Below are 23,760 nucleotides of genomic sequence, written 5' to 3' on the forward strand. Positions count from 1 at the left end.
CATGCGCAGGACAGATTAGAAGTACAAACACTGATGCATTCGCAGCACGGCAATCGACCACCTCTTCCAACGTCTTTCGCACAGACCCGATGGTCCACAGCACTCCACACACTCAGAAACCAGATTCAACAGAGACAGACAGCATCTTTACGCGAATCCTTCCGTACGTCCTCTAGCCATGATCGACATACTATCGACGTATTTTTGATGCACAAGACCCTGAGATCAAAGTGTCTGACGCACCTCGCGAGTTAAAAGCACCGCTTACGTACTCCATTACATCATTCAGACGTTGCTGTGTTTTAACCCCGCAGGCCCATGCGATGTTGTCACAGGAGAGATGAGGTCGGTAAAGAATGAAAAGAGGATGAACGCGGGAATTATGTTCGCGGCTGGGCTATTCCCTCAAAACATTGCGCTTATTTTGACTGATTGGTGAGCTGGACGCTGATTTGGGTCATGGAGAGGGTCGGTGTAGATGGATGTGATAGAATAAATAGATGGCCTTACATAATGGCCAAGAGCAGTCAGATTTTCGTTCAACGTCGTCTTGCACAGCTACCGTGCGAAAACAATTACAATCTATAGAAAACAAGAATAAAATACTACAACTATACTATCTTATAAAAGCGCTGTAAACACAAGCGCGGCCGACCCAAATCAGGTAGATAAAATCTTAAGGTTTTGCGTCCGCGGCGCTCAAAGTGGCAGCGGCCGCACCGGCAGTCAAAAATTCATCGCCAGGCACCCTCGATCCCGTCGCTGTTCACTGCCGTTGACGACCGTCGTTGGAGCAAGTCATTGTCAGCCCCCCTCGCAATGCCGACCACACGACGCCCGAGTTTTAGGCGCACGCTGCGGCCGCGCCTGGTTTTTCTGATTGTGATAAATGTGTTGTCGGTTATCGGCTTCTTTGCCTGGCGGGAGCACTACGTGACGAAGGAGTCGCTGCTGAACATGATGGATGAGCGGCTCATGGCTGTCTTCAGCCCTGAGCGCGAGATAACCGTCGCCGAGGCTTTTGAGTCGCAGAATTTCACGGGCAAGGCGGCCTATGTCTCTACGATCTGCTTCCAGGAGGACGTAAGTGGTTTCGTTTGTTGTTGTACCTCTGTAGTTGGATCGTGCGTCTAAGATCTTCACTCACTTTTAGATTATCCCCGTCCGCGTGCTGGTGCACTCGATATACCGAACAGGAACGTCGGCTGACATTCTGATTATGATCATGGCCAAGATCTCGGACAAAGACCGCGCCGAGCTCGTCGATCTGGGCGCGAAGCTGGTCGACACCAGCATGATCGAGCTCACGATCGACGATTCGCAGGAGTCAAAGGACGAGAAGAGCTACGAGTCCGCCGAGCAGGAGAAAGAGATAAGCAAGGCCGAAGGCAATCTGAAGCCAGAGGTCGATCCGAAAAGAAAGAGGATGTGCAGGAGTAATTCGATCCAGGCGTGGCGTTTGATCGAGTACGAGCGAGTGCTGTATATGAGCCCCGAGATGATGGTGCTGAAAAACGTGGACGACATATTCCAGGAGCCGCCGTTCACTGCGACGCTTGAGCTCGGAGGCGTTGTGGACGAGTCGATAATGCTTCTGGAATCGAGCATGACGATATACAAGGAGCTCAAGAAGATTATGATCAACACCTGGCACGTGCCACACGACATTGGGTTCTTGAACTACTTCTTCAAAGGCATCCACCCGCTCAATCCGGTCTATAACGTCAAGGCAAAGTACGCGGAAACAGACTACAGTCGCTACGTGTTTGGCAACGCCCGGATCTACAACTACGAAGGCACGATGAAGCCCTGGAGTTTCTGGTACCAGGAGCCCAAGAACTGGCGCAGCTCGTTCAACGAAGAGATGCTCTACAGATGGCAGGAAATGTCACACGAGGTTAGCGCGAAGCTCAAGCTCGACAGCCACGAGCTGCTCGAGTGGCGGAAAGAGCGCGGATCGAAGGATGTCTGCGAGCGTTATCTGGCGAACAAGGTTAGCATGCCAGACCGCATAATGGACAAGTACAGTGTAATGCTTGCGACTTACTCGCTGAAGCGACAAGAAACGCTGCCGTTTGTGGTCAACCAGTTTCTGATGTCGCCGCGGGTGGACAAGATCTTTATTGTTTGGCACAACAAGAATATGAAGGTATCGAAGAACATCCGGCAGCTTCTGGCCGACAACAAGGACACTGTCATCTTCCTCAACCAGACAGTAGACTCGCTCAACAACAGATTTAATCCAGTTCCCGAGATGCGGACGGGTGCCGTGCTCATTGCGGACGACGACGTCTGGACGTCGATGGACGACATCCACCTCGCGTTTGAGGCCTGGCAGCGGCAGCCGGATTCGCTCGTCGGGTTTGCGCCCCGAGTCGAGTGTTTTGATCCCAAGGCCAACACCTACAAATACTGCTGGGCGTACAAGATGAACCCGCAGCGATACTCGATCATCCTCACCAAGCTGATGTTTATGGACGAGCACTTTTTGTTTTTGTGGCGCTGCGGATTGCCGGATCATATTCTGAAGTACGTCGACGACCTTGTGAACTGCGAGGACATTGCGATGAACTTCTTGATGACCGGTGTTACGGGTCAACCGCCGTTCCACATCGTGACCGACGAGGTGTACGATTTCGGTCTTGACGGCGGTATCTCGTCAAACCCGAGTCACTGGAAGGTTCGCGGGGAGTGCATCCAGCGAATAACCGAGCTGTTTGGCCGCAACACGCTCAAGAGCGCGCGCGGAAGTCTGGCAAGATATAGAGAGACCGACTTTTTGAGCACGACATGGGAGGAGTTCCTGCACATGATTCGAGAAAAGGAGTCGAACGCGCAGGGATTCAGCGAGGCTGCGCAGGGCGTGTTTGAGGAAAGCGCGCTGGCGAACGATTGGGACACGCCGGTGTTTGCTGGGATGAATGGCGGCCAGTGATGGGATGGCCTTTCATTTGGTTGGGTTGTCATAATTTTTGTTCTGGTATATAGTAATTAAGTGTATAATGGTCTATAAGTGTATACGATAGCGCGGCTTATTTGGAGGGAAGCAGATTACTGGAACGACGGGAAGCCATGGCGCGTAAGGTTAGCGAGGCGTGCGCTTAAACTCTGGAATAGTCTGTCGCGTGGGCTTCGGGGTTACGTACAGCGAGCGGCACTCGCATTTGAAATCAGTGAGCAGAACTCATGAAGCACCGGCCTATGACAATCAAAAGGTTGTGAAAAGTAGAGAGAGGGAGTCTATAGGAATTGAATAAGTGGTGAGTCCAGAAGCGAGATGAGTTTCATGCTTCCCGTCAGAATCCACCAGAGCGCCAGCGATGTGATACACGAGACCTGAGAATGTTCACGTACAGCTATTTTTATTTTCTACGCGTCTCTGCATCGTGAGTTTTGGGTCTGTAGGAAGAATAGAATAGGCGACATTCTAAGCGCGGGATACGAAACGACGGCGCGAAACTCTCGTGCGGGAGCTAGGAGGGATATCCGGGGCCACGGCGAGCGTGACGATCACTGCATTGCAGAGGCGTTCTGAGATATTTTGGAAAGGAGAGAGAGCGGAGGAGAGGAGCGGCGGTAAGAAGGCGGAAGGCGGAGGAGCAGTGTTTGTTTACACCTGCTGGGATAGGCAGGCATCCCATATGATTACAGCAATTATCAGTGCGTTATCGGAGGGAGATAAACAGAATGAAATCGGATGACGTAGTTGGCGAGCGGGTTGGTTGCCATGGCTTTGACCCCTGACTCTGCTTCACGATAGCGACCGCCGGAGGTGCTGACCACTTCAGAGTTGTAGTATTCTGTAGAAGAGAGGATTATACTGAGACTACTCTAATATCAATAAGAACAGCTGCTCCTGCTCTCCAGAACACCCATCTCCAACAACACGCAGGCTGAGCTGACAGGGATCCTGCGGCAGGACGAACAGTGACTGGGTCTGGCAGGGTTCGGGCTTCTTCTCGCGCTTTTTTGGTTTCAACGCCACGCAATCGAAATTCGAGTAGCGACTGGTCCGCTATTGACCACAACACCACCGGCTCTCTTCTTCACCTCTCCACACCTTTCCTTCCTGCGTCTGCTTCTCCAACTGCACCGCACCGGTCTTCTTCTTCTTCTTTCTCTTCTTTTCCTTCTCCACTTCTTCTCGACAATACCCTCTCAAACTATTAATTGACCCACACCATCCTGCCTCGCCTATCCTGTCCGCTTCCCAATGGATTCGCACGGCGGCTCTCGCAGGCAGTCACTCAATTCGCGGTCCTTCTCCGTCGAGGACGCAGAGCAGGAACTCCGCAACTCTTCTTCCGTCGGCCGCGGCCGGCCCAGCGTTTCCAAACGACGCAGCCATCGTCAGCGACCCTCGCTCGCTGAAGTCCATTTCACCGATGACCCATCCGTCGGCGCGACTTCCACACCTATACCAGAATCACATCTCCATGTCCATCATCACCCACACGACCGCAGCGTGTCCCCGCAGGCCCGCGAGCTCAGTCGCGAGCGCGGACGATCAACAAGCACGGGTGCCGACGAGGGCGCCTTTCCCGAGACCCTCGACAGCGAAGTAGACGACGGTGATGACTCTGGCAGCACTCTTATCCACACCACCGACAACGACGACGAATTCGACGATTATTCCGATACCGCCTCCATCGAATCATTCACTCTCCGCGAGCGCCAGGACGCCATCAACGAAACACATCCATTCGGTATCCGTATCTGGAAGCCTGCTCTTTACAAAAAGTCCCGTTCGGTCCAACGCATCGCCGAAGGTGATATCCACTCTGCTCCCGGCAAAGAGGTCACATGGACCGTCTGGTTTGGTAACTACTTTTACTCGTTCATATTCGGCATACCGCTCTGGCTCGTCACAATGCTCGGCTCCTGCATCTGCTTCGGTTTCTTCTCCTGGAGTCGCTCGGCGCGCCAATACGGCCGTGCTTTCTACGACCTCGCAAACTACCTCATCTTCCCCTTTGGCAAATTCGTCCAACTCGATCAGGACGGCCGCTACGCTCTCGAAGACGAAGGTGAGGGCCGTAGTCTGGGCGAGTATGAGGAATGGCGGACCGGCAACGGTCGCGGAAGACTCTTTTTCGGTCCTTCTTCCCGCAAAGATCGTCGTCGCACAAACTCGGGATTGGACCCGATCCGTGAAAGCGATGGCTTGCTAGGCGCAAACGGTGAGCCGAACGACGGCGCGTCGGCTTCAAACTCTGCCTACGCGTCTGATGAGGCCAGATCGACTGACAATGCTTCGGTCAATTCCATGGAATCCGGCCTTTTGTACACAAACAAGCGCAGATTCTTCGGCCGTGGAGACTGGAACGTCGGCCGCGTTGTTTTCTACATCTGGTTTTATCTGTTTGTCTATCCTGCGCTTGTGATCGTCGCCGGTGTGTGCTGGTTCGTGGTGTTTGCGATCCCAATGGCGCGCGTGAACGTGCATCTGTGCTCTCATCTGAGAAGACACCCGCTCGCCTTATCGTTCCACTACGACGGTCCGTTTAGCCGTAACCAGGAGTCTCACTCTGATAGCACAATCCTGTTGTGCACATACCGCGCGTTCGGCTGGAACTACTACAAGTACACCGTCGACGGAACGAACGTCTTCCTTATGAATTTGATGTTTGTCGTCGTGTTCACTATCTTTGATCAATATCTTATCTCCAAGATTCTCGGACCCCGCACCTTCTTTACTACTCCGGGCGTCATCTTTGTTCTTGCGCTGTTTTCGGTTATCCCGCTAGCTTACTTCATCGGTATGGCCGTCGCCTCGATCTCGGCTCAGTCTTCGATGGGTATGGGCGCGGCCATCAACGCGTTCTTCTCCACAATTGTCGAAGTCTTTCTCTACTGCGTCGCCCTTACAGAGGGCAAAGGTCGCTTGGTCGAAGGTAGTATCATCGGTAGTATTCTAGCTGGTGTGCTTGTCATGCCGGGAATTTCCATGTGCGCGGGTGCGTTGAAGCGAAAGACTCAGCGATATAATCCCAAATCGGCCGGTGTTAGCTCGACGATGCTGCTTTTTGCCGTCATTGCCGTGTTTGCGCCTACGCTCTTCTACCAGATTTACGGATCTGTATGTTGTCCCACGTTTTCATTTTCTGAGTGACTGCTGACCTTATTTGTGAAGTATCAATTGTATTGCATGCCCTGCAGCAGCCGTGAGCAGCCCGCGCTGGACGGTTCGGTCTGCCGAAGATGCCAATTTTTCCTCGACCCGATCACGAACGACCACTTTTATCGCTCGTCAGTGAAACCGTTTTCCTACATTTGCGCAGTTTTGCTTTTCGTGTCCTACACGATCGGTCTCTGGTTCACGCTTCGAACTCATGCAGCGCTGATTTGGCAAGCTCCTGGCGGCGGTCCTTCAGCTACCTCAGCTCCGGTTGTGCCGGTTGTCGGAGTGCAGGCGGATGGTACTGTCGCCAGCGGAAATGCTCAGCAAGCGAACGGTGGTGACGCCCCGTCTGTACTTCCGGTAAATGACTACTTTGATGATTTTGGGAGCACGAGTGATAGTAGTAGTTATGTGACTGGCAATTCTAATTCAAAATTCAAGCTTCCTCTTCTTCGAACCCGACCGGCAGAGGTGCAGTCGATGCCTCTGGTTGATATCAACACCGCCGCCGATGCTCCACCAAGCGAAGTGACCACGCCCAAGACACCAACTGCAGTTGTTATCCCGACCTTAGCCGAAGACGCCAAGAAGAGCGGAGCGGCCGGAACGACGACGAGCAGCATGAGTCCGTCGGCAGCGTCGCCCAACACGACAGCTTCGAGACGCGCGACGGTGCGAAGCCTCTTGCGACGATCGGGCTCTACCAAGAACGCAAAGACGGCGACGATCGATTCGACGACTACGGCCGAGGAAGCCGCGGCTCTGCAGGGCGAGCAAGGCGCTGGTGCTGAGATGCACGCGGGAGGCGGCCACGACGCGCCTAATTGGAGCAAGACCAAGAGTAGCGTCGTCTTATTGGGTGCGACGATTCTGTACGCGGTCATTGCTGAGATCTTGGTCGACACGGTCGATGTCGTTCTTGACTCGGTTGCGATTGACGAAAAGTTCTTGGGTATCACTCTGTTTGCGTTGGTTCCCAACACCACCGAGTTTTTGAACGCTATCTCGTTTGCGATGAACGGTAATATTGCGCTTAGTATGGAGATTGGATCGGCGTATGTGCTGCAGGTGTGCTTGCTGCAGATTCCGGCTCTTATCTTGTTTAGTATTTGGAGTTCGAGCGTCAACGACAATTTGCGCGACTTTTCATTCACGTAAGTTCTTCTCTACTTGGAAAACTGACGACACAATCTAACATCTTTTATATAGTCTCGTCTTCCCTAGATGGGATCTAGTCGTCGTCGTCCTCTGCGTCTTCCTCCTTTCCTACATCTACGCCGAAGGCCGATCCAATTACTTCAAAGGCTCGATCCTGCTCCTGAGTTACTTTGTCGTCATGGCCGGTTTCTGGTTCAGCGGCCAGACCGGCGAGGCGCAGCTTTCGTCGATCGGCGGCGCAGACAGCGGTTTTGGCGCAGGATCGCCTTTTATCATGCCTGGCGGGATTGGCATGTTTGTTTAGTGTTGCGGAGGGCGAGGGGTCATAAAATAGAGCCTGAGAAGTGAGGAGAGTGCGTTTGCTTCCTCGTACGGGTCTCTATATCATCTCATACATTTTTCAAACAGTTTGGTTGGCTTGCAGGCTGGCCAAAGATCGGCAACTTAGTTTCTTTCTTTTTCACTTTCCATCGTTTTTGTTACCTTTTGTGATCGCACATCATCCTTCATCGTTTTCATTTCTTTTGTTTTTGTGTTCATTCCTCTCTTGACGAATCCCCATACTTGTTTTGTGTTTTATCGTGTGTTTTGCTTTTCTGTCACCGGTGTTGTGCTAGAGTCCATACTAATCATTATTCTGAATTTTAATCTTCTTGAGACTGCGAAACTGCTGTAGTGTAGACTAGAGGTGTAGCTTTGATAGGAGGTGAGGTTTAAGTCTGGAGAGAGGGTATTACCTGTTTGGGTAACTATGCGATATCTTAATCAGGTTTATGTACCGTCTTTGTTATTAAGCAAAGGGGTCTTCTTTAGTCTCCAGATTACAATTCTTAGTATTGTGTGCTTGGTACACGCGTACCACCCCGTCCGCAACAGCCCAGAACGCCTTATTCGATATCATCAAAAGCAGCCCCAGCGGATTCTCTGGTAAGATCGTGAAAAGCCGCCGCCGCCGCCGCCGCTGCCGCATCCCAGCGCGCGCGGGTTTTTTAGGCGCTTTTGTGCTTCGGGCAGTGTGAGTGCCGATCTCTGGTTTTTCTGTTCTTTTTTGACTTGTTAATGGCGCTGATGCTTGATTTGCTGCTTGTGCTGTGCTGTGCTGTGCCGTTGCCGGAATTGGAGATGGTGGTTCTGAGTTGTGGCTAACTGCGAGTGTGCTTTGACGACCCTGTGCGCTGTGCGGTTTTGCGATAGAAACTCCATTCTTGATATTTCTAGACAAAGAAATATACAAACAGATAGGATAGAAAGATCTGAGATAACTTCAGCCGTTTACTGGTAAACCCGATTAATTGTCCAATCGTTCTCTAACCGCCGGCCCACCCACCGCGGCGCCCCTTCTTCCCTCCCTATTCCACGCCCTGCGCACTGTTCTGCTCTCCTGCTTCCACATGTCGCAGCAGCGGGACTACCGCCCGTGCGATCTGCGATGTGGAAGAACCGCGCACACACGAAGCGGTTCGGCGCGTGTCTTGTTTCCGTAAAACGCGCTCGTGTACGTTCAAAACACGGCGGTGTGCGCGCACTGAGGTGGGATAAATACCCGCTGCTGCCCCCCTTTCTGGCGTCTTTTCCTTTTCTTCCTGTGGTATACCCATCGTTTCTCTGTGTGTCAGTGCACGTTGCTTGGATTTTTCTTCTACGCTCCTCCTTGTTGTTAAGCATACGACCGACGATGCGTCAGTGCAGGCTGTGCGATGTAGACCTTACAGATGGTTACGCGTCCGACTATTGTGCCGATTGCAGAAGTATCTTCCCACTTCATTCTTCTTCTTCTTCTTTTTCCCATCTTCTTCTCTCTCTCTGTTTTCTCTTCTCCTCTTTTCAAAACACCTACTCATACCTCCCTCTTCCTCACCCCCCTGCAGACTTCAACAAGTACAACCGCAAGTTACTCCTCGAGCACATGCGCCAGCGCGAGCTCGAAGCCGAAGGCCGGTTCGAATCCGAGAGCGAGGCGCGCGCGACCGAGCTTCGTGTCGCGAGGGCGAGCAGGCTTAGTCGGATCGCGGCCAGTAGAGGCGAGCAGGATAAGAAGGCGGATGAGAAGGATAAGAAGGGGAAGGGGTATAAGTAAGTGCGTGTCTGCTGGTTCGTTGTTGTGCTCGCTAAGAAACGGAAGTTGAGTATATATGTGTTGGTACAGCGTTTATTTATTGAATTGTATAAATAAATACATGAATCATATGGAATACATAGAGCGATAACAGCATTTACAAAGAAGAACGCCAACAAAATACCACCGAGAGCAAACAAAAAAAAACACAAAAACACAAAAACAAACAGTGACACCACCTTACAAAACAGAAAAGACATACGATAACATTGACAAAGAAAGGATAGTACTAAATCATAAGACTCTCCAACATCTTGAATTACTCCCCGAAACCTGAATTATTATAATAAACGCTGCGTGCACAATCGAATGACTGCTTCTGACTGACTGACTGACTGGTCACAATGAACTATCCATAATGCTACCGTACCGTACAACCCCATCTGCTTGATCTGAAGCATGCTTTAATCTCCAGGAATGTCTGCCGAATCATAATGTGACGTGATAATAAATAAAAGTACCAAAAGAAATGTAGTGAGATTAATGTGACGGTGTTGATCACTTTCGCTGTAATTCAGCCAGTATCTCGCGCATCTGTTTATTCTTCTTCTCCACGTCCGTGATGAAATCAAGAACATGCGAAAGCACAATACTCTTACTGAACCCGCCTGCGCGCAAAACCGGCACGATATACGAGAGCTCCTCGAACCCTTGCTTGATTGCGTCGCGCCGTTTCTTCTCAGACGAGATGTGGTTCTTGCGCCGCTGGGCCTCGGAAAGGAGTTCCCGGTTATCGCGCTCGTTCGACGACGAGACCGAGTTTGATCGCGCCGAGCGGCCGCTGGACATGGCTGCCATGGACGGCGATGCCGAATTTACCGCACCACTGATTGACTGCTTTTTGGACTTCTTGCTTATGGAAGGCGCTGGCTGCGGCTGTTCTGATATATGATACTCTTCTGCAGCCAGATCGGCGAGATTCGCAGACGACGAGGTCCGTTTCCGGCCGAGCGGCGGGGTATTCTGCACAGAAGCTGATCGCTGGACTCGGCCTCGACCGCTGAAGACGTCTGAGGACGTATCAGGAGAGACACCCACTGACTCTGACGAGGGAGATACTGTGTGCATCGGCATGATCATAGCCGCTTTCCCACCCGTGCGAGGATGGTCCACCTTCGTGCTGTCGTTCTCCATAGTCCACGACATGCCATCCTGGCTCATCTGCCTCAGGATTTCAGAAGCTGCCGCTACCTTCTCACTCGTCGATTGGCTGTTCGTGGACAGCCTACTACTCGGAGGTGTCTGTCCGGAAAGATCAGACAACGATTCAAACACAGGCGGCACGCTAGGCTTGGCTTTGAACCCCGACTGCGAAAAGCGCGGGTCCGAACCAAACGCAAGCCCTTGCTGCCTGTGCACAGCACGAAGCAGGCTCGCGCGATCCTCGTTCGAGATCTGGCCGGATCGCAGGTTATCGAGCAGCGAACCGGACCGCTCTTCGGTCGGCGGAGACATCAGCGGCAGTTGCTGCTGGGGATGGCCTTTCTGTGAGACTGAGGCGGATTGCGAGCTGCTGCCTAGAGAGAAGCTCGAGCGCGGCGATCGCGGAGGTCGCGATTGAGAGTGAGACCGCAGCGGCGACAGCGGCGGGACAGAGCCAGCATGATCGGCGGAGGGCCAAGAGTTGCGCATGCCTCCAGAGACATGCCGCTGGTGAGGGTGGTGGTGGTCGATGGTTGAACTGTGGGAGGAGAGGTCAGGAAAGGCTGGTCCGAGAAGGGTGTTGTGGTCGCCGGGACCGTCCTCGGTTTTGAGATCGGTCTTGGCTGGTGAGGTTGCGGTGGTGGAGAGCGAGCCGTTCGAAGACACGAGGGAGGAAGATGACTGCTGATGCGGCCATGGCAGGAGATCTTCGGGCAAGACAGGGTCGAAGATGAAGTCAGAGTCGAGAGCAATTTTGTCAAGAAAGTTGGAGTACGCCAGGCTCTCGCGGTCGTCGAGCAGAGGAATCGCGGCACCGGCCGGAGGCGGGGGTGGGGGCGACGGCGGCGGCAGGGCGGGGTCGAGAGACGAAGAAGGGTCGATGGGCGGGATCTCTGAGGATCTGGAAGAGAAGCGATTGAGTAGAGGTGGGTCGTCAGGAGAAGACGGCATCTTAGACGATACGCGATCGTGGGCACCGTCGAGATTGTGGTGGTTGTGGTGGTGGAGGGACGGCCTTGCAAGCATGTACTGAGCGGAAGTCATCGCCAGAGGATGGAGGGCGCATAGCGAGCCCGCTGACGGGGAGAGATGTGCGTAGAGGTGGTGGATATTCCAGATACAAAGCAGCAAAAGCAGAAGAAGAGCACACGGAGCAGCAGAAGGAACCCAGGGCCGTGGGCAGAGCGGAGGAGGAGCAGCAATCGCTTTTAGAGGTTTGGCCTTTGGTTCGGTGACAATGAAAAATCGGCTGTCACAAGACGAGCAGCCGCACTGCCACAAGCATGTGCAAAGGTGGTGGTGGCGGTGCTGTGGCTGGAGCGTGGGCTGTGCGGCGACGGCGACTCGGCACTGGCGCAGATCCGGGGATCACCATCGTCTATCGCAATCGCGCGAACTGCTGCTCTGCGCTGCTGATGCTGATCAAGATCAAACAAATGACTAGATGTAAGTATAGAGCCAGTACTTGGTTGTTGGCGACTTACCAGGTCGCAGCTCCTCGACAGCTACCGGCATGAAGCATTGGACCCCAGCTCGGCTCCTCCTGCTGAATTATCCTCTCCACTCTCCACTTCCAAGAGTTGATATTAACGACTCCAAGCTTAGACGAAAACAAAAACTATCGGACTGCAACTTCATCATCTCCATTCCCTCCCTACCGCTCTCTCCACCCTCTTTTAGAAGCGGGGAAACCACTTATAGTTGTCGTAGCGAGATGGTCTTTTTCCTCCCGTATGCGCTGCCGAAACCCTCTCCTCCTTCTCGAGCTCCGTATCTGCAGATTTAGTCAGCTACTCGCGCGCCTCATCGTGCACCGAATCTCCTCAATTCCGTAGGTTCGTTGTAGATCCGCGTATATACACGCCATGCCATTGAGCAAATGACTAGTCACAAAGCCTCTTTGTCCAGCTGGAGGGGGTCTTGGTCCACCTACTCCCCAGGATCCTGACGATCGTCCTATATCCAAACCGTACCTGTTCATATCTACTCGCCTACCAATTCTCTATCTTGCCGTGCCTCTTCCTCCCGACCCTTTCCGAACCTTCCCCGCCTTCTTGCTTTTCTTGGACTCGCAGGTCCATACGCTCCACGCTCCAGCCACCTCCGTCTTCTCCATTCGGCCATGCGTACATCATATCGATATGCTTGCGGAATACGTTTATTTACTTTGCATGATTCTGCTTCTTCCTAATCTAGACCCAAATGCCTGTCGAATCTTCAAGCATGTCATATCTGCTCTTTCCTACCTCATCCAGTCATGCTTCCTTCACCCCCTCACACTGGCTGCTTGCACCCCTACCGCGCCGCCCGCAATGACGCCGCTGCCGCCAACAGGAACTGCGCTCGGGGTAGCCACCTCTGCAAAGTTCTTGGGCGGCCTGTCATACGACAGCACTCTCGAGAAGTAAAACGGCTTGTCATGTTGCAGCGAGAATTCCTATAGTATATGAAATTAATAATCACCCTCATCAATATCAACACAAAACAACAATTTTTCACTAATAATAACTCACCATTCGCTCTTCAGTCAGCCGATTAAAACTCGAAAAACTGACCCAGTTGACGCGGTTATGCCGTCCCCGGCCCGAAGACTTGATTTCAAGCTCCTGTAAGAACAGATACTTGGCAACCGGGGCCTGCGACTCGATCCGTATACGTCCGTCCATCGACATCACCCACGTACCCCGGTACATTCCCCGCCGCATCAGATGGCGGTGAAATTCAGAGACAACCTCGATAGGCTCCCGGGACGTGAGATGAGTAATGCATGTTCCGTCGTCGTAAAACCGAACTATGGATTTTCACCCCGCCTGTTAGCATACAATCAAACTTTCCTGCTCCAATCAATCTTTCATAAACAAGACAAAACAAGCAAACAAGGTGAAGGGAAAACATACGGTATCGGTAATATGTTATAATATGAATCGGTGCGTTCCACGAATCTGAATGACCATACCGGTGATAATTGCACGTGCTGATGTAAATACCATTAAACTGTACCCGTGGCCGTTCCAAAAACATCCGGCGCCAGTCATGGTTCCACAGAGCCACTGCTTCGTACTCATCCACCTCCTCCTCGTAGTTCATCCGCGGATACTCTCTCATGCAGAGAGCCTTCCACAGCGGCACGTCGCTGTACCCCAGAAACGCAAGCTTGCGGCACGTATACGTCGCCTTTGTAAACGACGACAGGTCGCTCAGTGCAAGCGTGCGTAGAATCGCAGACGTCACCTCGTTCGGCATGTTAATAAACGGCGACGGCACGTCCTCGTCCTCCGGCATTGCCTCCAGATTCGAGTACTCTGACAGTATAGACGTCGTCTTGTCCGTCGGAAGTGATGAAGTCGCTGCTTTCCTTGACGGCGATGGAGCTCGCTTGAACGAACTTGCGGGAAAATGCTTGTTTTTGTATAGCTTGTCCACTGTCTCATCAAGCTAGAAATACAGCCGAGTTAGCATCTACCCAGAATCCCAGATCCTCCAAAAAAACTTACTCTAAATGCTTGTCTATAGAATCGCAATGCATCCGAAAGATTCCCCACCCTCTCCTTCTCAACCGCGAGCTCGTAGACCAACAGCGCCCTCTGTGCCCGACTGACCTCTAAGTTACCGCCCGCCTCTGCCGCCAGCAGATTCTCCGACAGATCTGCATAGTCCATCGGAAGCTCTGCCGCTGGCGATTCTTTCCCTGACTCCTTCTGGTTAGGCTCCTGATCGGCAGTACCTAGAGAGTGTTCTTCAGTATCTGCTGATGCTGCTACTGTAGACGACGACAAAGTATCTGCGTTTCTCGCGGCTGCAGCTGACGGAGCTGCGGCGGCCTGTAGCTCTAGCTCCAGATTCAGGTCCGTCATATTCTGTACCAATTCCTCAGTTGACGACTCCAGCTCTTCCTCCAGGAGCGCATCCTCCTCGTCTTCCTCTTCCTCCTCTGCTTCCACCTCTATCTCCACATCCTCATCCTCTTCAGATTCAGCACCGCGTGTGTCCTCCTCCAAAGCATTCGGTTCCTGCACTTTCAAGCTCTCCGGGCTCTCATGCGATCCAGAGACACCAGAAGCCGTCGTCTGCGCGCTGGTCTGCAAAGCACTCCCCTCAGCCTGCACCTCAGACCCTGTACCTTTCCCCTTTGCCGACCCAGCGTGGGCACTGCTTCGCGCGGTACGTTTCCGCTCCAGCACTTCCTTCTCCCATTCACTCCGGAACTTCGCCAGCTCGTCTGTCGCCGTGCTCATTTATGCAAAAATAGAAGAGCTGGGATTTTGAAATTAATAAGGGTATTCAAAGCTCGGGTAATTGGTCGCTGTTGTGTACTCTGTTCTCTATCGATATGGTATCAACGACCTCTTCTTGACTTGATATACGGGACACCGCGTCGTAGCGTCCAGAGAAAAGAACGGAAAGCGAGATAAAAAAAATAAAAATAAATTAGAACAACACGCTGCACATAATTCCGCGCAGTCAGCTATTCGCAAAGTAGTAATATAAAACTCCCCCAAGCAAACAGAGCGGATAACACGCGCAGCTCTTTGCTAATCGATAAAGTCCGAGATAAGTATCGATCAGTCGCGCAATAACCCGGGGAGGGAAGAGCATCTGAGTCACAATTAGTCACGTGATTAGTGATCCAAGCTGTGAGCGCGCGTTCTATGTTTCCACTGACTACTACACGAACCTCTAGCGAGACGCTCTTCTTGATCTGATTTGGAAACTGCACAGGATCAAACAGCAGCGTAATCTCATCACAATGACTGTCGCTATCTCGAGAGAGAGCGGAATCAAGCCGGTATGTTGTATCTTTGCTGTTTATATTTTTTACGACGCGGGTTTGAGTTGCAGAGGACTCGATTCGTGAGGAGTTGCTTACGATACTGACACGTCCCGCCACAATAGTATTACACACAGAAGATTGAGGAGACTGAACTCCAAATCAATGAGAAGATTCAGAACTTACGGCGACTGGAGGCGCAGCGGAATGCTTTGAATACAAAGGGTATGATTGTCTCAATTTGATTGACACCAATACACACTCTCTCGACGAACTAGAGGTCTAACGCACGGATGATCGTCTCTAGTCCGATTACTTCGGGAGGAACTCCAACTTCTTCAAGAACCCGGCTCGTACGTGGGCGAGGTTATGAAAGCGATGGGAAAGACAAAGGTGCTGGTCAAGGTTCATCCCGAGGGCAAGTACGTCGTCGATCTAGCTCCCGACATCGACATCAAGAAGATCACGCCCAGTCTGCGAGTATGTCTACGATCAGACTCCTACCAGCTGCATCAGATCCTGCCCAACAAGGTCGATCCTCTCGTGTCTCTGATGATGGTCGAGAAGGTGCCCGACAGTACGTACGAGATGGTCGGCGGTCTCGACAAGCAGATTAAGGAGATCAAGGAAGTCATCGAGCTGCCGGTTAAGCATCCCGAACTTTTTGAAGCGCTTGGAATCGCGCAGCCTAAAGGTGTGCTTCTCTACGGCCCTCCCGGAACCGGCAAGACCCTGCTCGCGCGTGCGGTGGCGCATCACACCGAGTGCAAGTTCATCCGCGTGAGCGGCTCCGAGCTCGTGCAAAAGTACATTGGCGAAGGTAGTCGTATGGTGCGCGAGCTCTTCGTCATGGCCCGCGAACACGCGCCTAGCATCATCTTCATGGACGAAATCGATTCCATCGGTTCGAGCCGTGTCGAAGGCAGCAGCGGCGGCGACTCCGAGGTCCAACGAACTATGCTCGAGCTTCTCAACCAGCTCGACGGTTTCGAGTCATCAAAGAACATCAAAGTCATCATGGCCACCAATCGCCTCGATATCCTTGACCCCGCTCTTCTTCGTCCCGGCCGTATCGATCGAAAGATCGAGTTCCCTCCTCCGACTCTCGAGGCCCGTACCGATATCCTCCGCATCCACTCCCGATCAATGAACCTCACGCGCGGCATCAACCTCCGCAAGATCGCAGACAAGATGAACGGCTGCTCCGGCGCTGAAGTCAAGGGTGTCTGTACAGAAGCCGGCATGTACGCGCTCAGAGAGCGGAGAATTCACGTCACGCAGGAGGATTTCGAGCTCGCGGTCGCCAAGGTTCTCTCGCGGAACGACGAGGGCCAGATTTCGCTGAGAAAGCTGTTCAAGTAGTCTTCTTGTTTGTGTATTTCTGTGCTTCCTTGCTTGCTCAGTTTTTCTCTTGTTTTGGTATCCTTTGTTTTTGCCGAGTGTCGTATTTCACATACATAGTTATATAATTACACCTTTACTCATCTCTGATCGATTATCATTATCAATCCTGTTACGGAAATATTCTTTCTATTCGCTACTCTTCAATTGTTGCGGAACAGGGTGATATGTACAAATCCCATATAGCCAAGAAAGATGACAGTAAAAAGACGGAAACAAAACACTCTACAAAATATATATAAGAAAAAGAATTTCCAACCCTTTTCTCGCAGAGAAAATGATTAGCGATATTTTAGCCTTGTTTACCGAATGAACGCCTTCAAAAAAGAGAAGATGACGAGGAGATCAACTAGTCAAACCAGTGCGCAGCAGGTCGACCAACACACGAATTCTACTCTATCAGCCGTCATATGGACAGCCCCGCGAGAACCTGCTCGATAATCGGATTCGGCCCCATCTGCAGCCGGTTTAGTTCGTCCGTGATCTTGGCCTGGTACCGGTTTATGGCGCGGGCGGTGTATTCGAAGCTCTTTGTGACGTCGCGCATGTGCTTGACGGCGTACTGTTTCAGGTTTATGTCTGCGGAGTGTTGCTTGAGGATATCTGTTGGTCGAGTTAGTATTTCTAGCTTATATATCGTATGGGAAGAAAGGGTGGTCTTACTGTGAATCTGGTTGCCGGAGTCGTCGTTGGTGATACTGTGAATTATTGGGAACGAATATTTTCCCTCTGTTAGATCCTCGCAAAATCCCTTGTTGACTGAGTACTACAAGTGAGAGCAAAACACGTCAGTAGATGTCACATAATCAAACACCGAGAAGATAAATAATGTAGACAAATTACCTGATCTGATTGTAAATTCATGTAGTCATCGCGAATTTGATACAGGATACCTATGAGGTTCGCAAGATGGACAAAATCACTAATCGCGTAGTAAAGAGTAAGTTTACAGCATAAAAGACAGCGGAAAAGCACTAGATCAGACAAGTTTGTGAGAACTTACTAGTCTGTAGGGGACTCGGCTTGCAGTAAACGGACTGCTAACCTGAAAAGACCACCGGTTTCTGAGCAGTTAGTATACTTGATCTTGCACTGATATTGTAGAGTACTTGAGAAATGTTATCTCTTACTGTTTTTCACCATGGTTATATACTCCTCCTCCGTCGGACATATTAGGGAATCTCGCCAGTATAGATCCAGTCCCTGTCCTCGGTGTAGGTTCAGCATCTCCTCTATAGCCCAATGATCCGTCAGCGATACAAATAATAAAAAGTAGTATATAGCTCCGACTGACCTGTGAATATTTGATAAATCTTTGGGTTATTCAGTTTGGAGAGCTCTTGCAGGGCGATGAAGTAGACGTAGTTTGCAGAGTTGATGGTCTGTGGTATCCCATATATCGTATGCGCAACCGGGAAACCCCTTCTCAGCGTCGCGGAGTCTTCAATATCGTCAATCCTAGCAGCAGACAGAGATGTTAGAGAGCACAGCTCATGTTTCTCAGTCGAAGATGGGCGACTAACAGTAATGAGGCCGAGTGCAGCCTTGCGATTATATTGCTAATGATCTCGATCGATGATTCGGGAACCTGCAGCCATAGATTGAACCCGTCAACCAAGATCCGTCGCAGATCCTTCCCAGGATGCGACTCGATGTAGGAGAACGGCCCAAGAACGACCTGGACGAACACAAACAGGGCATGTTAGAACACGTCGACGTATGCATGTGACCGTCATGCGAGAGAAAACTGGAAGAGATCAGTGTGACGAAGAACAGGTGAGCGGACTTACGGCTTCGTTCTCCTCGCTCCACTCTTCGCCTGTGGTCATTTCAGCAGCTGTAGAGGAGTATTTCAAGAACGCAGGACTCTTGGTGAAGAAAGAAAAGATGGGAAGCCTCCGTGGGCGGGGTTGCAGCTGGATCAAGCGGAGCGGCGCGGACCAGCGTGAAAATGACGTACGGCTCGAACCTGCGCTCTGTCCCATCTGCCCGCCTGGTTGACACCATCACGGCTTGTTCCGATATCAACATATTATTGCTTGCTCCAGCAATATACACTGTACATATCGACAGACTCTTCTATTAACTCATCTTAGTTTTACCATCTCAATCACAGACTATACATCCGACTCTTTGACACCAGCTCGTCCAGACCAAGAGATGTCTCATAAAGACGTAGATTTTACTTCGCTCAAGACTATTTTCAGCGATCATTATATCAATAAACTACATCTATAGGACATTAAATCATACAACTAGATCATGCAAAAACGCCACTCAAAAATATTACGCGACCAGCACTTCTGCTTCCGCTCCACTTCACTTCACTCCATGCACAAATCCTCAAACAGCGTAGGCTTTTCACCAAAATTCTCTCCCGAAGACATTCCAGTCTTCCGAACAAGCTGGAACGCCCCGGTTCCGATTCGCATCGGCTGGCCGAGAATGATGCACTCGCTCACTCCCTCGATCAGGTCGGTTTTCATATGGAACGAGGCGTCGAACAGGTGATCGGTCGTCTTTTCAAACGACGCCAGCTGCAAGACACTGTCTCTCATCTTTGCCAGACCGAATCGGGTAATTCCCAAAACCTCGCCCTTGTATGTCATGACATCGCCTAGGAGTTGGATATGGCGGGGATCAACGTTCATGCCGTACTCCGACATGGTCGTCGCAATCTCAGAAATGATACTCGACCGGGCAGCTTCGATACCAAGGGTCTGACGCATCTCAAGAACGTGATTCGTAGTAGCCTTTGTACCCACCACGCCATCGGTATTCATCACTTCTCGCAGACCATATCCTTCAGCCAGGATTTCCTTCTCGTCAGTCTTCGCGTCGATGTTGATAACCGCGCGCGAAATGTTCGGGATTCCATGCACAACAATCTTGGGCAACACGCGCTGCAAATGCTGAAGACGATAGAACACGTCAGTCTCGGCAGCCGTCTTGGCCTTCGCGCGGTCTTTCTCTGGGATATCCGGAACTGCGACCCGAATCCGGTCGTGGCCTACAACCGTCACGTCTTTCTGCTGGATCTTCAGTTTGGGCGCATGATATATCGCGCGCGCAATGTCCTCGATCTTGATCTCCAGTTGGAGATTATCAATCGTCTTCAGATCCACGCGAACGGCAAGGAAGGCTCGAGACTCTTGATAAACATCCTCGATATAGAAGATAATCTGGACGGGGATGATTGTTAGCAATTTTCAAAATGTTAGAGTATGACTTTCAAAATATGACTTACGTCTTCCAAATGCGTCTTTTCAATCCGTCCCTTCACCATCCGCGCTGCGCGCTCATCCCGATTATTAACAAGAGAAGCACGAATAATAGGTGTACTAATCACCTTCGACGCATTGATAATTTCCTTGATACGCGGCACTCCAAGCGTGATATTCATCGAGGCGACACCAGCGAAATGGAAAGTCTTCAACGTCATCTGCGTTCCCGGTTCACCAATAGACTGCGCGCCGACCGCACCAACCGCCGTGCCAGGCTCCACCTTTGACCGCTCGTATTTCATAAGACAATGTCTCAGAAACTCCTTCACGGTGCTCTCACTGATCTTCAAAATCTGATTCACAGCGATCTGTGCTATATCACGAGCCTCGGGATCTTGAAGTTCGCTGTCGTACTCTGAATCAGTCGCGTACCGCATATTTGCAAGACCACGACGATGCCGCACATTGCCAAGCTCAACAGCCTTTCCGTAAACGAAATCCCTGACGGTCTGGTAAAACACTCGCTCGGACTCAAATTCGTCGACATACTGGAGCTGCGACTCCATCGTACCATCTTCCTTTTCCATGAGATAACTTTTCGGCTGCGCAAGTTTTGCTTCCAACGGAGCAAGAATATCACCCGCAATACGAACCACCTCATGAGGAAGAAGCGATTGCGCGTCGTGCGAGAAAGTGATATTCATCGTATGCGACCATGTCCGCACAAAATTCACAGGCTTGGCGTCGCCCTCCATATCCAGCGGATCAAGACGATCACCACCATACTGAAACTGGACAACACCGCTGCTTGAATTACGCACAGTGGAATCGTACTGCATAGACAGGTCCTCAAGCGACTTCATCAGACGACGAGACATGTAACCGGTCTCGGCAGTCTTGACAGCAGTGTCAACCAAACCTTCTCTACCAGAAATGGCATGGAACAAGAATTCGGTAGGTGACAGGCCAGAGTAGAACGAGTCGCGCACGAATCCCTTTGACAGTGGCTCTTTAGAGTACTTTGGGAAATGCGGCAACGACCGATCTTGAAAACCGTTCGGAACACGTTTTCCGGAAATAATCTGCTGACCGACACAGGCAACCATCTGAGATACATTGATCGTCGAACCCTTCGAACCACAGGTCGCCATAATCAAGGGAGCGTTTGACTTTGGCAGCTCCCGGATGCAAATCTCGCCGACCTCCTCTCTGACTTTCGACAGAATACCAGAAATCTCCATCTCCAAGGTTTCTTCCTCGTTACAACCCGGCTTAGTCTCAAGCTTGCCCTCTTTGTACTTGATAATCAAGTCATCACAAGCCGCGTAAGCCCTTTCAACCAAAGTATCTTTCTTCGAGTTCAAGATCCTTCCCGGAGTTACATCGTTGATACCAATCGAAAACCCTTTATTACCCAAAAATCTAGCGCAAAGCTTTGCCATGCGGCTCATAGCAGCGATAGCTTCATCGGCGCCGAAATCCCGCAAAATAACATAAAATACCGAGGATTTCTTGCCGTCGCCAAGCGTGTTTTTGTCCATCGAGCCGCACATGACTTGACTACCGCGAATAAGCAGGTATCCATCATTGGGCGACATGTCTGGAGGATATCCGGGAGGCGGAGCATGAAAAGTCTTGTTCTTCGATTCGAGATTGATCAGGATCTTGGACTTTTTGTTGGGTCTGATCAGAGTGCTGAACACCTGTTTACCAGTCCAGAGATAGACTGGTTTCATAATCGTAGGAGGCGGGAGGTCAATTTGCAGGTCTCCGTCAGACATCATAGAGCAAAGCATGCAAAACTGAGCGCGATCAAAGAAAGCGTCTTTGCGAGAAATCAAAAACGAGCCAGTGATGAAATCTTGGGTGGCCGCAATGATAGGCTCACCGTTTCGAGGCGTGATCAAGTTGTTCTTGACACCCATCAAGTTCATGGCTTCCGTTCGAGCTTCTTCGGTCTGCGGAACGTGAAGATTCATCTCGTCACCATCAAAGTCGGCATTGTAGGGCGTGCAGACACACTCGTTCAGTCTGAAGGTTCTCCAGGGACGGATCTTTGCGAAATGAGAGAGAATACTAAGTCTGTGCAGCGAAGGTTGACGGTTGAAAAGAACGATATCACCGTCTTCGAGATGGCGCTCGAGGATGTCGCCTTCTTGAAGATTATCAGCAATATGATTTCTGTTGCCGTACTTCAAAAACCGCTTTCCCTCCTCATCCTTCTTCACTAGATAGTTGGCGCCAGGGTGGACGTCGGGTCCGTTCAAAATCCGCTCCTTAAGCTTCTGCTTGTTGTATCTGTTCACAGTCTCGGGATACGTCAGAATCTTAGCCACCCGATCCGGAACAGCAACCTCGTTAATCTTCAGATTTGGATCCGGCGAGATAACCGTACGCCCGGAGAAATCGACACGCTTTCCCGACAAATTGCCGCGGAACCGACCTTGCTTGCCCTTCAGTCTCTGACAGAGTCCACGCATAGGCTTAGCTGGAGCACCAGGCCCAGAAGTTCCCGGAGTGTCACTGTTGATGTACATTGCAACACACAGTTGGAGGTAATCCCATTGTTCCATGAGATTAACGATTGTCATACCCTTGTCGAGACCCGATCTTATGAGCGAGCTTGTCCAAACAATATCGGTCAATTTGACGGTCAGATCGTCTTCGTTACTCGCACTTTCTTGCTGTACAGATGGTCGGATACAGACAGGTGGAGCAGGGACATACTGCCAGATAAACATCTCAGGGCGACCTTCCAAGGGATCCATACCCAAGAGCTCGCAGTCGGAGGGAATAATGCGCTTGAACAGATTGAGAACTTTAAGAGGATTCATGTCATCCATTGCCTTTTTCTGAAATTTCTCCAAATCAGGCACAAACTCCTTTGCCGATTCAAACGATCGGTCAAACTCGATCTTCTCCTCCACGATTTGCTTGCCGCTCCATCGAAATTTGTCGTGGATAATCTTGAGAGGACCAGCTTTCTTCACGACTCCGTTGATCGCCCCGCACTTTAGACATCTTCTCTGCTTGCGACACTGTTCGTTGACTTTTTTGAGAATCTGCATTCGGCGCAGGTTATCGATGCCGGGACGTCGTAGCTCCTGCAAGAACTTTAGGCGGTTTATGTCGTCGAGGAGGATAGCGGCACATTCCTACAGAGTTTACAAAGTTAGCATTAGAAGCTGGTGGACAGATAAAACGCACAGCACAAAACAGCAGCCAGCACTCACCTTGCAGACGTTCTGTAATATAGAGATAACGCTTTTGAAATATCCCACATGGAACACCGGGAGTGCTAGCCTGACGTGTCCAAAGTGACCCTGGCAGGTAGCGAGCTTGCCGCGACATGTCGCGCACTCGGCAGAGTTGCTCGAGATACCCTGGAGAAATCCAAAGTTAGAGATCTTTTGCTCTTACAGAAAGCAGACAACATTTTCACCGCAAAATCACGCACCATTCGCCGATCCAGAGCACCATGTTCTTTCGGTATTCTTCCTTTCTCTAGGTCAAAGAGCTCACGGGTCGAGACCTCAATTTCAGCCTGCTTGACAATCTCCTGCGGCGAGAGCACACCAAAGTGCACAGCCGAGATCCGCTTCGGCGGAGTATCGACGACGGTCTGCTTCATTTCGCGCGGTTGAACGAGACGATCTGTCGCAAGAGCGGAGGCTGCGGGATAGACGGTGGAGCTGTGTCAAAGTCGATCTCGACAGTCATAACTTATCCAGAACACCCACAAAAAAAAAAGTAATTTAAGGTTTATAGTAAACCAGAATACGGTTCGGTTCTGGCTCAGTTCAGGAGACTGGTTTCATTGCTGCCGGTT

At 51.1% G+C, this 23,760-nt stretch overlaps 8 protein-coding genes across 8 annotated transcripts; 4 read left to right on the forward strand and 4 right to left on the reverse strand.

Annotated features, from left to right (window-relative positions):
- Positions 1-669: 669 nt before the first annotated feature.
- Positions 670-3,016, forward strand: BZA70DRAFT_275134 (glycosyl transferase family 64 domain-containing protein). The gene is made up of 2 exons (XM_064912101.1): positions 670-1,083; positions 1,154-3,016. Exons 1-2 carry the CDS (start codon positions 820-822, stop codon positions 2,933-2,935), a joined length of 2,046 nt encoding a protein of 681 aa, XP_064769849.1. The 5' UTR covers positions 670-819; the 3' UTR covers positions 2,936-3,016.
- A 965-nt stretch (positions 3,017-3,981) lies between these two features.
- BZA70DRAFT_246038 (Sodium/calcium exchanger protein-domain-containing protein) lies at positions 3,982-7,999 on the forward strand. The gene is made up of 3 exons (XM_064910634.1): positions 3,982-6,079; positions 6,134-7,275; positions 7,331-7,999. Exons 1-3 carry the CDS (start codon positions 4,214-4,216, stop codon positions 7,581-7,583), a joined length of 3,261 nt encoding a protein of 1,086 aa, XP_064769850.1. The 5' UTR covers positions 3,982-4,213; the 3' UTR covers positions 7,584-7,999.
- Positions 8,000-8,532: 533 nt separating this feature from the next.
- On the forward strand, positions 8,533-9,426 carry BZA70DRAFT_275137 (uncharacterized protein). The gene has a single exon (XM_064912102.1). The coding sequence runs from the start codon at positions 8,709-8,711 to the stop codon at positions 9,354-9,356; it is 648 nt and encodes a 215-aa protein (XP_064769851.1). The 5' UTR covers positions 8,533-8,708; the 3' UTR covers positions 9,357-9,426.
- On the reverse strand, positions 9,411-11,917 carry BZA70DRAFT_275138 (uncharacterized protein). The gene has a single exon (XM_064912103.1). It carries the CDS (start codon positions 11,580-11,582, stop codon positions 9,894-9,896), a length of 1,689 nt encoding a protein of 562 aa, XP_064769852.1. The 5' UTR covers positions 11,583-11,917; the 3' UTR covers positions 9,411-9,893.
- Positions 11,918-12,564: 647 nt separating this feature from the next.
- BZA70DRAFT_115435 (uncharacterized protein) lies at positions 12,565-14,886 on the reverse strand. The gene is made up of 4 exons (XM_064909448.1): positions 14,033-14,886; positions 13,436-13,973; positions 13,052-13,329; positions 12,565-12,975 (listed from the first exon to the last, which is right to left on the reverse strand). Exons 1-4 carry the CDS (start codon positions 14,771-14,773, stop codon positions 12,805-12,807), a joined length of 1,728 nt encoding a protein of 575 aa, XP_064769853.1. The 5' UTR covers positions 14,774-14,886; the 3' UTR covers positions 12,565-12,804.
- A 326-nt stretch (positions 14,887-15,212) lies between these two features.
- On the forward strand, positions 15,213-16,668 carry BZA70DRAFT_294203 (P-loop containing nucleoside triphosphate hydrolase protein; the record flags this gene model as incomplete). Its single annotated transcript, XM_064914434.1, has 3 exons — positions 15,213-15,324; positions 15,432-15,531; positions 15,614-16,668. Exons 1-3 carry the CDS (start codon positions 15,286-15,288, stop codon positions 16,666-16,668), a joined length of 1,194 nt encoding a protein of 397 aa, XP_064769854.1. The 5' UTR covers positions 15,213-15,285.
- A 445-nt stretch (positions 16,669-17,113) lies between these two features.
- Positions 17,114-18,536, reverse strand: BZA70DRAFT_288275 (geranylgeranyl pyrophosphate synthase; the record flags this gene model as incomplete). The annotated part of the gene is made up of 8 exons (XM_064914020.1): positions 17,114-17,310; positions 17,371-17,473; positions 17,551-17,629; positions 17,711-17,771; positions 17,838-17,939; positions 18,002-18,165; positions 18,231-18,385; positions 18,498-18,536. The coding sequence occupies 8 exons, from the start codon at positions 18,534-18,536 to the stop codon at positions 17,114-17,116; spliced, it is 900 nt and encodes a 299-aa protein (XP_064769855.1).
- A 128-nt stretch (positions 18,537-18,664) lies between these two features.
- Positions 18,665-23,617, reverse strand: BZA70DRAFT_255487 (putative DNA-directed RNA polymerase III subunit). The gene is made up of 4 exons (XM_064910782.1): positions 23,389-23,617; positions 23,165-23,314; positions 19,955-23,086; positions 18,665-19,889 (listed from the first exon to the last, which is right to left on the reverse strand). The coding sequence occupies exons 1-4, from the start codon at positions 23,560-23,562 to the stop codon at positions 19,032-19,034; spliced, it is 4,314 nt and encodes a 1,437-aa protein (XP_064769856.1). The 5' UTR covers positions 23,563-23,617; the 3' UTR covers positions 18,665-19,031.
- Positions 23,618-23,760: the final 143 nt, after the last annotated feature.

The sequence above is a fragment of the Myxozyma melibiosi genome (assembly GCF_037950935.1).
Source record: "Myxozyma melibiosi strain Phaff 52-87 chromosome Unknown BZA70scaffold_2, whole genome shotgun sequence".
Taxonomy (NCBI): Eukaryota; Fungi; Ascomycota; class Lipomycetes; order Lipomycetales; family Lipomycetaceae; genus Myxozyma; species Myxozyma melibiosi.